The sequence below is a fragment of the Mus pahari genome, chromosome 14 (genome assembly GCF_900095145.1).
Source record: "Mus pahari chromosome 14, PAHARI_EIJ_v1.1, whole genome shotgun sequence".
NCBI lineage: Eukaryota > Metazoa > Chordata > Mammalia > Rodentia > Muridae > Mus > Mus pahari.
The window spans coordinates 69,955,225-69,969,867 of record NC_034603.1 but is presented as its reverse complement, the minus strand read 5'-3'; the positions used below and the strand labels follow the sequence as shown (position 1 = coordinate 69,969,867).

Below are 14,643 nucleotides of genomic sequence, written 5' to 3'. Positions count from 1 at the left end.
AATTTTTTAGTTAAAAAGAAAAGAAGATGGAGCTGGGAAGATAGCTCAGTCAGTAAAGTGCTTGTCATGCAAGTGTGAAGATCTAAATTTAATCCCTAGGGCCCATGAAAAAAGCCAGTTACCGTGGTGTACACTAGTGATCCCAGCTGGAGAGGCAGAAACTGGCAGCGGCCTACAGGTCAAAGAGAGACCCAGTGTCTCTAAAACCAGGGAAGATGGCACCTGTGGAACTATGCCAGGGCTTAGCTCTAACCCCATGTGCACACCCACACAGTGATTCCACTGAGAAGCAGCTTGGACATTATCAAGGTAAATTAATGGAAGAATAACTAAATAAAAGGGTTTTTTTTGTTTGTGAAGCAGGGTCTCATCTAACTCAGATTGGCCTCAAGCTGCTATAGAGTAGATGAAGACCTTCAGTTCCTAATGCTCAAGCCTCTACCTCCCAGATGCCAAAGTTACAGGTGTGCACCACCACACGCTGCCTAACTAGACGCAGAACCTCCTTTGTATTTGTTTGCTTGTTTTTAAAGGTAGGTCTCAGTATGAAGGCCTGGCTGCCCTAAGACTTATTCTTTGTAAACCAGACTGGCCTCAAACCAAAAGATCCATCCACCTTTGCCTCTCAAGTACAGGGAGTAAAGACATGTGCCACAATGCTCAACATAAATGAAACTTCTAGAGATCATTTTTATTTTAAATCTTTTGAGGATAAGATGATGATGTTATTTGTGCTTTGTGTATGGAGGTCAGAGGTAATGTACCTCTGCATTTGCTAGGCTAGCTAGCTTGCAAGTGTTACGGTATTCTCTCTGAAATAAAATTCCCATTTTTCAGATCAGGAAATTGACTCTTATTTTCTGAGATAAATTTCTCCTGTGGCTCTGTGTTATTTAAGCAGGTCCTGAACTTCTACCTCCAGTTCTTGGGTATCTTGTTTCACACGCTTACACCACCATACTCGACAGGAAGTTTCCATTTCAAATAGCAATTTATCCAAGATCCTATAGCAAATAAGTAGTAGAATCATGCTAAAACTCGTGCATTTTTTTCTATTTTGATAGAATCCTCATGAGTAGGATATTTCTGTATTTATGGAAGTATTTAGTGATTCTAGGTATTAAGTCCAGGACTTTGTTTATGCTGGTCAGGTGCTTTACCACTGAGCTCTTTCTGTATAAAAAAAATCAGTGCCTTTAATCTAGTTCTTCTGGAAGCTAAATTAGGTGGTAGAAATCTTTCACAGACTTTTAAGGATTTTCCTTCTTTTGTTTTTGTTATTGTTTTGTTTTTCGAGACAGGGTTGCTCTGTGTATCTCTGGCTATCTTGGAACTTGCTCTGTAGACCAGGTTGACCTCAAGCTCACAGAGATCTGCCTGTCTCTGCCTCCTGAGTGCTGGGATTAAAGGTGTATGTTGTCATGCCTGGCATTTTTTTTTGTTTGTTTGTTGAAAGATTTTTCTGATCTCTCAAAAGAAAATACTAAAACTTTGGTTTTCTCCTTTTTTTTTTTTTTTTAAGATTTATTTATTATTATATCTAAGTACACTGTAGCTGTCTTCAGATGCACTAGAAAAGAGCATCAGATTTCATTGCGGATGGTTGTGAGCCACCATGTGGTTGCTGAATTTTCTCTTTTTTATTTTTGCACCATGCACACATGTGCGTGCGTTTAGTTTACATGAATTTATTTATTAGGGACAGAATACCATGGTATGTGTGGAGATCAGACAATACCTTTTGGGAGTTCCTACTATGCAGGTCCTCTTGATCTAACTCAGGATGTTAGATTGGTGGCAAGTGCCTTTACCCACTAAGCTGTCTCACCAGCTCTCCTTGGAGTTTTTTTGTTTGTTTTGTTTTGTTTTTGTTTTTTGAGGCAGGGTCTTGCTGTGTAGACAGGTAGGCTGCAAATTTGAGATGCTCTCCTTGCCTTATCTTCTGAGTGCTGAGATTACAGGTGGGAGGGAGCCAGTGTGCTTCCTTGATGCTTTTTCTTATGTTTTATTTTCCTTCTCTGTGGAATTTATAGTGTTCTACTTTGTATAATTTTTATTACTTGTAAATTTCTTTTATCCTTCCTGAGCCATTAGGTTCTAAAGACTTGTAATTGATGTGTTTTTGCATATTCTTTGTTGTTACTTTGCATGGTTTATTCTACATATGTTTTCCAGTTGCTTAGAGTAGCCCAAAACAACACTAACACTTGAAAACAGATTGGGGTCAAGCAAGATGTCTCGATAGGCAAATGTGCTTGCTGTCAAGCTCAGCAAGCTGAGCTTAGTACCCAAGACCCATATAGTAGGAGGAGAGAGCTGACTTGTACCAGTTGTCCTCTGACCTCTGCTCGCACATGCACACCATGATAGTCACCACCACAACCACTACCACCAATAAATAAATATGAAGGAATAAGTGTGTAAAAATGCCAGTTTTTCCTCCCAATTACTTAATTCCCAGAAATTACAATTCCGAGACTATTTATTTATTAATAAATGCCTAGGCCAAAAGGTTCAGCTTGTTCTCTGATTTGTTCCTTAATTTATTATTCCTTTTATTCTAACCTGAGTTCAGCTATATGTCTCCTCAGCATTCTGGGGCAAATCTCTCTAGACTGACTCTTGCCCAGACTCTTTCTAACCCTGACATATGTCCCACCTACTGGTTTCTGCCTCAGCTCATTGGCCATAAGCTTTTTCATTGACAGATGATGCTACTAAGAGATTCTCCATAAATACATGTAAATTGGACGAGGAAAAGGAAGGGGGGTGTGAATTGAGTAGGTGAGGGTGTCCTGTAACCCCAGCATTCCAGAGGTTGTGGCAGCAGGTTCATAAGCAGGCTGACCTGAGCTATATAACATAACTGGGGATGAGGAGAATAAACATGTAAACCCATACCTGCATATGACTTAGAGGGAAACAGATATAACAAATACAATGTGAGTATTGTAATGGCGATACTAGAAAATTGGACAGTTTAACTTAGAATTTCAGTTTATTTAACAATTTAAAAGGTAGAAATGTTATCATTATGAAAATATTGAAGCAAGCAACTATTTCACATCTAACCAGATATATTTGTTAGTAGATGCATGAAACACAGATATCTATGAGTTGTTGGTATCTCTTCCATGAGAAACAGTGGTTGTTACTAATTTTATTTAAATTTTATTTATTTAGTAAGTTAGTTAGTTAGTTAATTAGTTTATGAGACAGGGTTTCTCTGTGTAGCCTTGGCTGTCCTGGAACTCAATCTGTAGACCAGGTTGGTCTCAAACTCAGAAATCCGCCTGCCTCTGCCTCCCAAGTGCTGGGACTAAAGGCGTGCGCCACCACTGCCTGGCTTATTTTATTTTTTACTTATTCACTTTACATCCCAATCACTACCCCCCCCCCCACTGTCACCACCTCCTACAATCCTTGCCCATCTCTCTCCCGTTCTCCTTTGAGTGGGTGTGGGCTCCCCTGGGAATCCCTCCACTCTGGCACTTCAAGTCTGGGATAGGTGCTTCCTGTCCCTCTGAGGCCAGACAAGGCAGCCCAGCCAGGAGAACATATTCCATGGACAGCAGCAGCTTTTGGGATAGCCTCTGCTCCAGTTGTTTGGGACCCACATGAAGATCAAGGTGCACATCTGCTACATATGTGAGGGAGTCCTAGGTCCAGCCTGTGTTTATTTAAAATGTTTTATTACATTTATCTGTATATGGTGTGTGTGTAGGTCAAAGAACAATTTGAGGGGGTTGTTTCTCTCCTATCATGGAGTTCTCAGATACTGAACTTGGATCATCAGACTTGGTGGTAAGCACCTTTTCCTGCTGAGCCATTTTGCTTGCTTACCCACCCCCAACCTCTGTTCACCTCCCCCTTTGGTATTTTTTTCAGTCTCATGTGGCCAAGACTTCTTGAGTCATACTATGTAGCTGAAGATTCCTCTGAACTTCTGATCCTTTTGCCTCAGCCACTCTAGTTGACATTACATTTATTATAGAGTATATAGTGTTGGGATCAATGCCAGGGCTTTGTATGTGTTAGCAGACACTGCCAACTGAACCATACCACCAAAGTTAGGAAGAATATAAGACTATTGAGTAAAAAGTATATTTTATTTAGGAGTAGTGTTATAAAGAAAAGAAAGAATCTGAAAACAAATATACTCTCAGTGCTTGGGAAACTCATGAGACTAAAAAGCTCAAAAGCAGCTCGGGTCACATCACAAACCTGTTTCCAACAACAAAGAACAAAAATATTACCACCAACATAAGTAGCAGGATATATTATTTAGAAAAGAAAACGTTTAATGTATTCTAAGCACATGCCCCTACCCCAATCCCCACCTCCCGCCAAGGTATGGATAATGTCACTATATACCTTGGGATAGCCCCAATCAAAATCCTCCTGCCCCAGCCTCTAGAGTGTTGGAATTGTGGATATATGCCAGCATGCCCTGCAAATCTGATTTTGTCTTTTGTTGTTATTATTGTTTTTCCTGTGAGACTCTATGAAACCCTGGCTGTCCTGAAACCCATTATGTAGACCAGATTGGCCTTGAACTTGAAGATGTCTGCCTGCCTCTGCCTCTGCCTCCCTAATAAATGATTTTCTTTTTCTTTTTTTTTCTTTTTTTTTTTTTTTTTTTCCTTTTTATTCCTCCCCACCCCAACACAGACTTACTATGTAGAACTGACTGGCCTGGACTTGGAAGGATTTGCTTCAGTCTCCTGAGTGCTCGGGTTAAAGGCCTGTGCCTGTCCATGAGTTTTCTGTGTGTGTTTGAATGCCATGGCATGTGTGTGGTAACAGGACAACTTTGTGGAGTTCACTTTCTCCCTTTCCCTTCCCCAGGGTTCCAAGGATTGAACTCACGTAGTCCAGCTTCACAGTAAGAGCTTTCCTCTGCTGAGCTGTTTGTCAGCTGCACACTTGTCACTTTAGATCATAGCATTCCAATCTGGTTCCTAAAGTCTTATTTTCATTCCATGATCAAAACCACATTTAGTCCATTTTTTACAAGTCCCTGTAGTCTTTACCAGTCTCACCACAGAACCCAGGTTACAAAAAAAGGGTGTTGCTCCATTGTAATTCCAGTGTAGGGAAGCAGATCCTTTGGACTGACTGGCTAGCCTAGGCTATATGGTAAGCTCCATGAGAGAGCTTTTCTCAAAAACCAAGCTGAATAGCACCTATCGAACAGTGCCAGAAGTTTTGTGGCTTTCTTAAACTAGTGTGCACCTGGACATAGTACAAGCATCCTTGCACTTGCGCATACAGGGGGGTTTGAATCCTTGTGATGACTGTTTTAGTGTTCAGCATCCTTCTGTATAGTGATTTATAAAATTTGCTTTATTTGTTACCTCTTTTGATCTATATGATGGTCTTGAAAATAGAGGTGGTAGTCATCTATTTACACTGTTGTACAAATAGTAGTAAAACACATTGGTGATTATCTTCTCTCGGAGAAATGGAATTTTGTAGCCCAGCCTTTTAAGGGGACAACCCTAAAAATCTGTACTAAGGAATTCATGAAAGTGTGTGTGCTGGGGCGGGCAGCTGTGGAAAGTACAAGAGGAAAGTGGTTTACATGAAGCTGGAAAGTCTTTGGGAGATATAAATTAACCCTGAAATAGTAAGAACTTCTCATTGTAGTTACAGAACAATTAACACAGCCAGTGGCAGGAGATAAAGCTTCAAGAAGTCATTTGCTTGTCAAGAGTTTTGTCAGGATACTACTATTATCAGCTATGTAGCTCCCCAGATATTTTCTACCATTCAGACTTTAGAATTGAAGTGAAGCATACAGACTGTTATTAAATCTTCCTAATTCCTTTACTTTGGATGAGCTAATAATGTCACTCAGTGAATGATGAAGTAATTACTGAACTGTACATAGTCACTTTCTTTATAAGCACACTCTTTGTTGTAGTTGTGGTCACTGCTTTTGTTTTTGAGACCAGGTCTCCCTCTCCCTCTCATGAGCTCTGCCTGGCTTAGAACTCACATTGTATTTAGCCTCTGCTAGCCTCAGATTTGCTGTAGTTCTCACCCTGAGCCCCCAACTGCTGGTAATTCCTGATGGGAGATACCATGCCTGGCTTTTTTGGAGTTCTTTGATTAAAAGATATCCACATAAGGGTGGCTGGGGAGATGATCAAACAGTGCTTGTATTGTAAGATCTAAGTTTTGAGTCCCTAGTTCATGTCTGTAAACATGGAGAATCTCTCAGGCTTGCCTGGCCTTTTAGCCAGTATGAGAACTCTAGGTTCACTGAGAGAACTTGTCTCAAAAAAATGAGGTGAAAGGCAAAGAAGACACCTGAGGTTGAACTCTAGTGTCTATATGCCAGGGTACACACATACATGGTACAATCACACTCATATGTATATGAGCACATATACACAATAAAAATAAAGGAAAATAGAAATCATTAGACCTGAGGTAGCTTAGTGACAGCATTTGAGAGTTCATGGATTCTATTCTCACCACTACAAAAACAAAACAATAAGTAGATATATAAGCAATTTCCAGTTTCTTAGCAAAACATCATTTACCTTTATTTAGAAAATAAGGTTATCTAGCCGGTACACTCTTTCTGCAGGTATGGGTGTGAAGTGGAGTAGATTCTCTCCTTCCTTTATATGGATTCCAGAACTCAAGTTGTCAGCTAGTAGAGCAGGTATCTTACCCACTGAGCCAGTTTATTGGCCACGGGTCATTTTCTTAAATTTGGGTCCAGTGAAAGACAGAATAAAAATGTTTTCAATAATTTAATTGAAATTAAATAAAAATTTCCACACTTTGAAAATAAGGAACTGAGCAGGGTATGGTGGCCTACCCCTTTAATCCCAGCACTTGGGAGGCAGAGGCAGGCAGATTTCTGAGTTCGAGGCCAGCCTGGTCTACAGAGTGAGTTCCAGGACAGCCAGGGCTATATAGAGAAACCCTGTCTCAAAAAATAATAAAAATAAAAGAGAGAAAAGAAAAGAGAAGGAACTGGATTTAGTTCATTTTAAAAAAGAAATTGGCTCTTCAAGAGAATACACACTTTTGCTATTCATGCTTGCCTTTTAAAAAAAACTGATCATGGGGATGGAGAGATGGTTCAGTGGTTAAGATGGCTCTGGCTGCTCCTCAAGGGGAGCTGGGTTCAATTCTAAGCACCCACATGGTGGGTGGTTCACAGGTGGCTTACTAGAGTGTTGGATACCTTTACACAGACATACATGCTGGCAAAACATAAAATAAAAGAAGAAAATAAATGCCAGGTGGTGGTGGTATATGCTTTTAATCCCAATACTTGGAGACAGAGGCAGGTGGAGATCTATGAGTTCAAGGTCAGCCTGGTCTACAGAGTGAGCTCCAGGACAACCAAGACAACCCAGAAAAACTGTTTGTTTTAAAAACAAACAAATAATAAAGTATTTAAAAAGTTGATTGTTACAAATTGTTATTTGGTTATTGTAAGTGGTGCTCTCTGTGATAGGATCAGTCATTGATCGGAAATAAGTAAGGGGGTTTTAAAAAAAGAAACATGGTACAACCTCTTCCTGCTTATATTCTTTGGAGACTGTCTCCCACTGTGACTTTGTTCCCTTGACCTGTGTATTTCCTTAATAGCATAATAATGTAATTTAATAATGTAATCTACTTAATGCAAGCAGTAATTTCATCTTCAGGTTGGTTTGTAATTTGGATATTTTCCGTGAGTTAATAACTCTTGAGAAATTATAAATGATGGCTCTTTTGAGGCTTTTTTTCCCCTGGAGTTATTTTTCCTGGAGTCGGTTTATGTGCAGAAGGATAGATATTGGTGAGTCTATGGAGACTTCTTTAACAGGAAGCACAGATCTGAGCTAAGCCACTTAGTTTTACTCAGTGTTAACAGAACTCAATTCTTTAAACACTGAAGATCTAAAGTTGTTTCCTAGGCTTCTAGTTATTAATTATTTTAAAGTGGTCTTGAAACCCTGTCTCCTCAGGCTCCTTATATAGTTCTTTTAGTGAAAAAAAAAAAAAAAAACACATTTGCTCAATGTCTGGTTGGTTCCATCTAATTTTTACTATGATTTATTTAAGGAGTTCCATCTTAGACCCTGAATACTGACTTGCCAGAGTGAATCGGTTAAATGAAAGACTGGGAGTTAGAGTTAGTTTTCTCCCTTTAACAGACTGACAGACATCCCGACCCATCCCCCACCCCTGGGTTATTATTGAAGAGGAGATTGTTCGTGTTCTCAAGTAGCAGTATAAAAAATCTCACACCCCATCTGACCAGTACAAAACAGCTGCTGTAGCACAAAATGTCCTTCCTCTGTCCTCACTGAAATCGGGGGAGGGACAAAAGCCCAGTTGGTACTTTACCCCTGTCCTGTCTGCCTGCTAGAAGGCCTGTTTCCTACCCTGATGGTTTCTGCCTAACAAACCGTGTTTCTTTTTTACAGCATTATGATCCTGGACTTGTTGTGGTGATGGTAAACTTAGCAGTGGTAATTTTTATTTTCAGACTGAATTACTCCTTTTGTCATCAGTGCACCAATATGTTAGGCTTACTCTCTCTGTTGTAGCCTCATCCTTCTGCTTGGTCTTTTCATTTTCCTTTCCTTATGCAACTTGTCTGATCCTTGTTCATTAAAGGGTAATGTTAAGAAGGGATATATTTATTCGAACTGCCAAAAAGAATCAGCTAAAATATTAAATTTTAATAGTCAAAACCTTGATTCCCCCACCCCCAGTGTAATGGGCACTAGCACTTGCTACTGCAATTTATAAATAAGTTAAACAAACTTTGACTGCCTTAGAAGGCAAAAGTACTAATGCAGAATTTATAAACAGGGGTTTACAGAGGTAAACAATTTGGTACAGAGGCACCAAAACTTTGTTGAATCTTTCAAAAATAAATTCTGACCAATCAAAAAAGATTCTAAAATAAATTTCTTTGATGTTTCTTTTTAATTGTTTCATTGGACTATTTGCTTTTACCAGTAAATCCCTGACTGAGACGTTATGAAAGTGATACTGCACCTAGGAAGTCATTTTTATAACCTGTCTTCACCTTGGTCCTTTTGCTAGAGATTGCAGTCACTGCTCAATTATTATACCATTGGGCAGAGGGGAGAAGCACTGCACGTGCGCGTGCTCTAACTGGCAGTCCTGGACGCATCTACTAGAAGACTGTGTTCCAGAAGGGTTTATTATTTACTTTTTAAAAAAAGACTGTGATGATAATTGCTCACTTCCTACCTATTTATTGTTTAAAAACAATAATAGGATCTAATTGATAAGCAGTTAAACTTCTGAGTGTCAATAATGGAATATTGTTGACAAGTAGTTAAATTTCCAGATTTATCTGTATGATTTAAAAACAAAAAACATTAATTCCATAAATATAAAGTGACCAGACACAGTGTTGCTGGTAATTTTCATTTTATACTTCAGGACTCAAACAAACCAATTTTTAAAAATTATTTTCTTTGATAATACCCAAGATTTAGCCTGATAAAACTCAAATTTCTTGCCCAAAGGTATAATATATATATCTATATATATGTATGTGTGTGTGTGTAACAAGAAAAACAAAACAAAAAACAACTGTTTACACCAGTCTGAGTGAAATGATGAGGGAAGTAAACATTGTGTTTTTTCACTAAAGGTGAACACTGGGTAAGGTAAGTCCTTTCCATTACATCACAATGAACAGCGCAAGTTGTGATGTAAAACAGCTGTGGTAGTAAAGTGCTTGTCTGCCCCATTTTGCTTTGTTTGGCTGGTTATGAGTGGATTAAATATATATTTACTTTTTAAAAATCTCCAGCATAGATCAATTAGTTGAAAGTCAATTTTCTTCGCAACTAGTCCTTTTCACAGCTTGCCACTTGCCATCCGCAACCAGTTGTCAATCAAACCAGGCTTGTCCTTAAGGGCAAGTAGCTGTGGGGTGGGGGTATGTAAAATTTTCTTTTGATTTGAAAAGTGTCTTTTAAAAAACAAAAGTTAAACATATACTGATTTATCATTTCTTCTGTTGTTTAAAATGCATTCCCGCACTCCTCATTCAAACATTTAAGATATTCATCACCAGTTTAAGGGATTGACGGGATGATTTCGGGAACAAAGTTGTGATTGCATACTGGAGGATCAGGAGTTCAGGGTCATCCTCACTTACTTAATGAGTTTGAGGCCAACCTGGACTACATGAGACCCTGCCTTATAAAATCAGACAAAAAAAGGAACTTGTAAAGTTCTTTATTGTAAACTCCCATTGACGTATCCTCCCACTTAGCTTTGCCATAATGACCCGGAATTCTCTCCAGCTGGGCCAACCACAGTAGGTTGTTGGGTGTAATCCAGGAAAGGAGGGATCGGATGGAAGCTGTGAGAATGGCTTTTGTTTGGTTCACTGTAGCTTTCTGGTCTCTGCACTTCAGGCAAGATCTAACCACCCAGACCTAATGTTTAAGTGAACTAGTAGCCTAATTTTATGTCTCAACTTAATTCTGTGTTCCTGTTACAGGGAGAACAGACCCTATTCCAATTGTCGTCAAGTATGATGTCATGGGCATGGGTCGAATGGAAATGGAGGTAAATTGATCTCATTAAGACATTAATTTTATGGAATATATAAAATTGGCATTAACTTCCTACTTAAATGTCAGTATAAGCGTATACTTTATTTGATGTTTTCATTTTGTGCTGTTTTTGAAGCACTGAGGATGTAAATGATGCCTCTGTAGAGGAGTTTTCTGGTGTCGTTTAATGCTCTGCCCGTGCAGGGTTATATATGTGTATTACCTACAAGACCTTCATTTTATTGTCTGAAATACTGCCTTCACTTCATTCTAATACCTTGGAAGTAAATATTGAATTGAAATCTTGTAATCAACAGTTGGGTGTATTGGCATACATCAGGAAAGAGATTAAGGAACTTTGCTTTCTGTTCTCTGTGACATGACAGTAAAGCAAGAACTAGCTGAGGTAAAAAAACAAGTTCCGTTCCGTGGTATCAAACACTATGCTTGTGCAAATGACATTTTCATAGCTAGTCTTGGGTACTTGAGGAAATAAGAATAAATGTGTCTGTTTTTTGTCAAGCTGGATTATGCCGAAGATGCTACCGAACGGCGTCGTGTCCTAGAAGTAGAAAAAGAAGACACAGAAGAGCTGAGGCAGAAGTACAAGGTAGGGGCTGGTGAGATGGCTCAGTGGGTAAGAGCACCCAACTGCTCTTCCGAAGGTCTGGAGTTCAAATCCCAACAACCACATGGTGGTAAGAAGATCTGATGCCCTCTTCTGGAGTGTCTTGAAGACAGTTACAGTGTACTTACATATGATAAATAAATAAATCTTTAAAAAAAAAAAAAAAAAAAAAAAAGAAGAAGTACAAGGTAACGGAAACAAAGTCGTTGTTTGAGAACATTCATACAGAAGAGAAAAGAAGCTCATTTTTGGTGAAAAGGGTCTCCCTGACTGACTGATAGTATTTGTTTACATTTAATAGTGATTTGTGATCATCTTACTGCCTCAGTAAAAACTGAAATACCTACTCCATATGTATGTTGGGAAAATTGCATCAGTGTTTGAAAGTCTTAGTCCCAGGCAGCATACAGAAAGTCAGGTAGTAGCAGGAAAATAATGGCTGAGTCCTTGGAGGCTTTCCTGTTTAAAACGAAAGTGGGTGATGCTTTTTGGGAAGAGGAGAGCATTCATTTTATGTGTAATGCCACAGTGTGTATAGAAGTCAGAGAACAACTTCTACCCAGAGAGCAAACTCGGATCCTCTGGCTTGGCAGCAGGAGGCCTTACCTGCTCAGCAGTCTCCTCTAGCCTGAGCTAACCTGTTGCTTCATTGCGACTAATGAAGAATTTGCTTGTTCATTGTTAATTGCACTTAGCCCTAAAGTCTCCCCCCCATCTGTCTGTCTTTCTATGCCCCCTCTCTGTCTGTCTGTCTGTCTCTGCCCCCCCCCCCCCCCCGTGTGGACATCACAGTGAATTCTTTTTCTCTTTAATAGGGTGGGTATGGAGGTGGTATGTCATGTAATGCTCCCATCCCCTTATTAATAGGATGCATTTCGCTGACTTTTTTTTTTTTTTTTTTTTAATGTTGAATCTTGAGTCCTTTTGGATAGATCTAATTCCTCTTGATCCTGGTTAGTATATGCTTTATTCCAACTGTTAGTTTAAAACTAAAAAAAGGAATTATAATGGGGGTAGAGAGATTTCTTAACAGTAAAAGACACCTGCTATTCTTAAAGAGAACCTGGATTCAGTTCCCAGTACCCACTTGGCAACTCACAACTGCCTATAACTCCATTCCAGGGGTCTAGACACCCTCTTTTGGCGTCTGTCAGGATCAATACATACGTATTACATAGACATAAATGCAAGCAAACATTCAAAATAACAGTATCTTTTAAAGATGAATAAAATGATGGGACATGATGACACAGATATTTGCTGTATGACCCTGGCTAAATCAGTAATCTCTATGTACTAGGGATAGCTTTTAATTCAAGATACTCTTTGTCAACCTGGGGTGTCTTGAACAGGCAGCAGCACCTAGCCTGACTAAATTGTGTCTTATATTTTGGTCAAGGACTAAATAGGGAACGCTATAGAATCTTGTCTGCAGTATTGCCAAAAGGGAAATAAAATTTCACTCTCTTGAACACTTGTTAGTGCACACACAAATTGTTACCCTACCAAGTTTCACCCTGCATTCTATCCGGTTTTTACTGATGCCATTGAATTTTCTAGAAAGCTATTTTTCTCTCTGCTTGGATAGTAGCTATCTAAATTCTACTGAGTTTGTTTTGTGTTTTTTATTTTGTGGTTCTTAACAGGATTATGTTGACAAAGAAAAGGCGATTGCAAAAGCCTTAGAAGATCTCAGAGCCAACTTTTACTGTGAACTTTGTGATAAACAGTATCAGAAACATCAGGAATTTGACAACCACATCAATTCTTATGATCATGCACACAAGCAGGTAAGGAATAACTACTTGGTGCCAAGGAAAAAGACTCTTCATTGTTAACAACTGTAGATGTTTATGAATGTGACTGGCTTCTTATATCAGCCAGTCTTTATTTTTGTACCTGATACTCTTGATTTTGTTCAATGGGAGCTTTCCTAACATAACATCCCTGACAGTCCATCACCATTGTGAATTTCTCAAACCTGAAGTAATGCTTGTGGCTTTAAGTAGTTTCTAATTTTTTTCAATATGGTGATTGATCTGAGGACCACTGGGAGAACTTCCGTCAGTTTCTCCCTTCCTCAACATGTTAAACTTTTAAAGAGTTCTCCTAGACTGTGTTCTCCTGAACTCTGCATATATAAGAAATCAAGTTTTATTGGCTACTATTTTTTATCAGTAGGTCATTTTGTACTCCGTATGCTTTGAAAAGTAACTAAATCCTGATGAAAAAATTAAAATACGATAAAATTAAACACACTATATTAACAAACAACAAGCGACTTTGTCTTAATAAGTCTCTACCATGAGGAAATGTGAAACACCTTGGCCAAAAGCAACTTAGAGAGGGAAGGATTTCTATCCTCGGTAACAGTTGATCACTGCTGGAAGTAAGACAGGAAGCAGGAGCTGATGCAGAGGCTGTGGAAGAGTGCTGCTTACTGGCTTGTTCCTCGTGGATTGCTTAGGTTGCTTTTTTATAGCACCCAGAACCAACCTCTTAGGCTCTTGATAATCATTTCAGTTAGATTGTTTTCAAACAAACACAGTCTTTAAATGCCCCAGAACTCCCTATGAACACTAAGTTGGTCTTCAGCTTATAGTGGCCCTCCACAGATACGCAGCCAGTGTTCGGACTTCAGGGTTATGCCACCATACCACTCAAGATGGCTGAGCTATCTCCCCAGCTTCCAAGTTGCTTTTTAAGAGGAAAGAATTTCTTTCAAAGCAGAATATTTAAGAAAGTGCAAAACTAATAAAATTCATGTTGACTACTACCTCAGTGATATAGCTCTTAAATGTAATAGAAGTTGTTGCAGCTTGATTCGTTGATTTATTAATTAATTTATTTTTTCCATTCTCATTTGTTTTCCTGTATATGCTGACTGATTTGTTTCATTACTCGATTACAGTAGTTATCAGACTAGAGAGAACCTGTTCCCCGGGGCACTTCAGAGTTGTTGTCTGGGTACATTTCAGGTTGCTTTAACTAAGTGGTATTATTGAGATCAGATGGGTGGGGTCCAAAGATACTGTTAAATAGTCTACAGTGTACAAGAAGTACCTCAAAATAAAGAGTTACCTTTAATAAAGAAATTACAATCTCTGATACTGAAGTTAACTATTGAGAACCTTGAAATAGATTATGTTAGTTTCATGTTCACCTAGCACAGATCATAATTATTTTACTCTGGTGATATCATAAACATCTATTAAGAGCTCATCTAGATCCAAAAGTATAAAATTAAGAATTGAGCAATCTAGGGGGCTGGCGAGATGGCTCAACAGGTAAGAGCACTGACTGCTCTTCCAGAAGTCCTGAGTTCAAATCCCAGCAACCACATGGTGGCTCACAACCACCCACAATGAGATCTGACACCCTCTTCTGGTGCATCTGAAGACAGCTACAGTGTAATTACATATAATAGTAAATAAATCTTTAAAAAAAAAA

The 14,643-nt window shown here is 38.9% G+C and overlaps 1 protein-coding gene across 5 annotated transcripts in view; it reads left to right on the top strand.

Moving 5' to 3' along the window:
• The window catches only part of Gpatch8 (G-patch domain containing 8), a 69,737-nt gene that overhangs the window by 34,120 nt on the left and 20,974 nt on the right, over positions 1-14,643 (top strand). For 3 of the 5 annotated variants that reach the window (XM_021211823.2, XM_029545628.1, XM_029545629.1), the window contains 3 exons: positions 10,511-10,578; positions 11,089-11,175; positions 12,840-12,983. In XM_021211823.2, coding sequence (XP_021067482.1) covers positions 10,511-10,578; positions 11,089-11,175; positions 12,840-12,983 — 299 coding nt within the window. Of the gene's footprint in view, positions 1-8,441; positions 8,487-10,510; positions 10,579-11,088; positions 11,176-12,839; positions 12,984-14,643 lie in introns of all 5 variants that reach the window. The other 2 variants (XM_029545630.1, XM_021211824.2) reach the window with 1 other exon arrangement.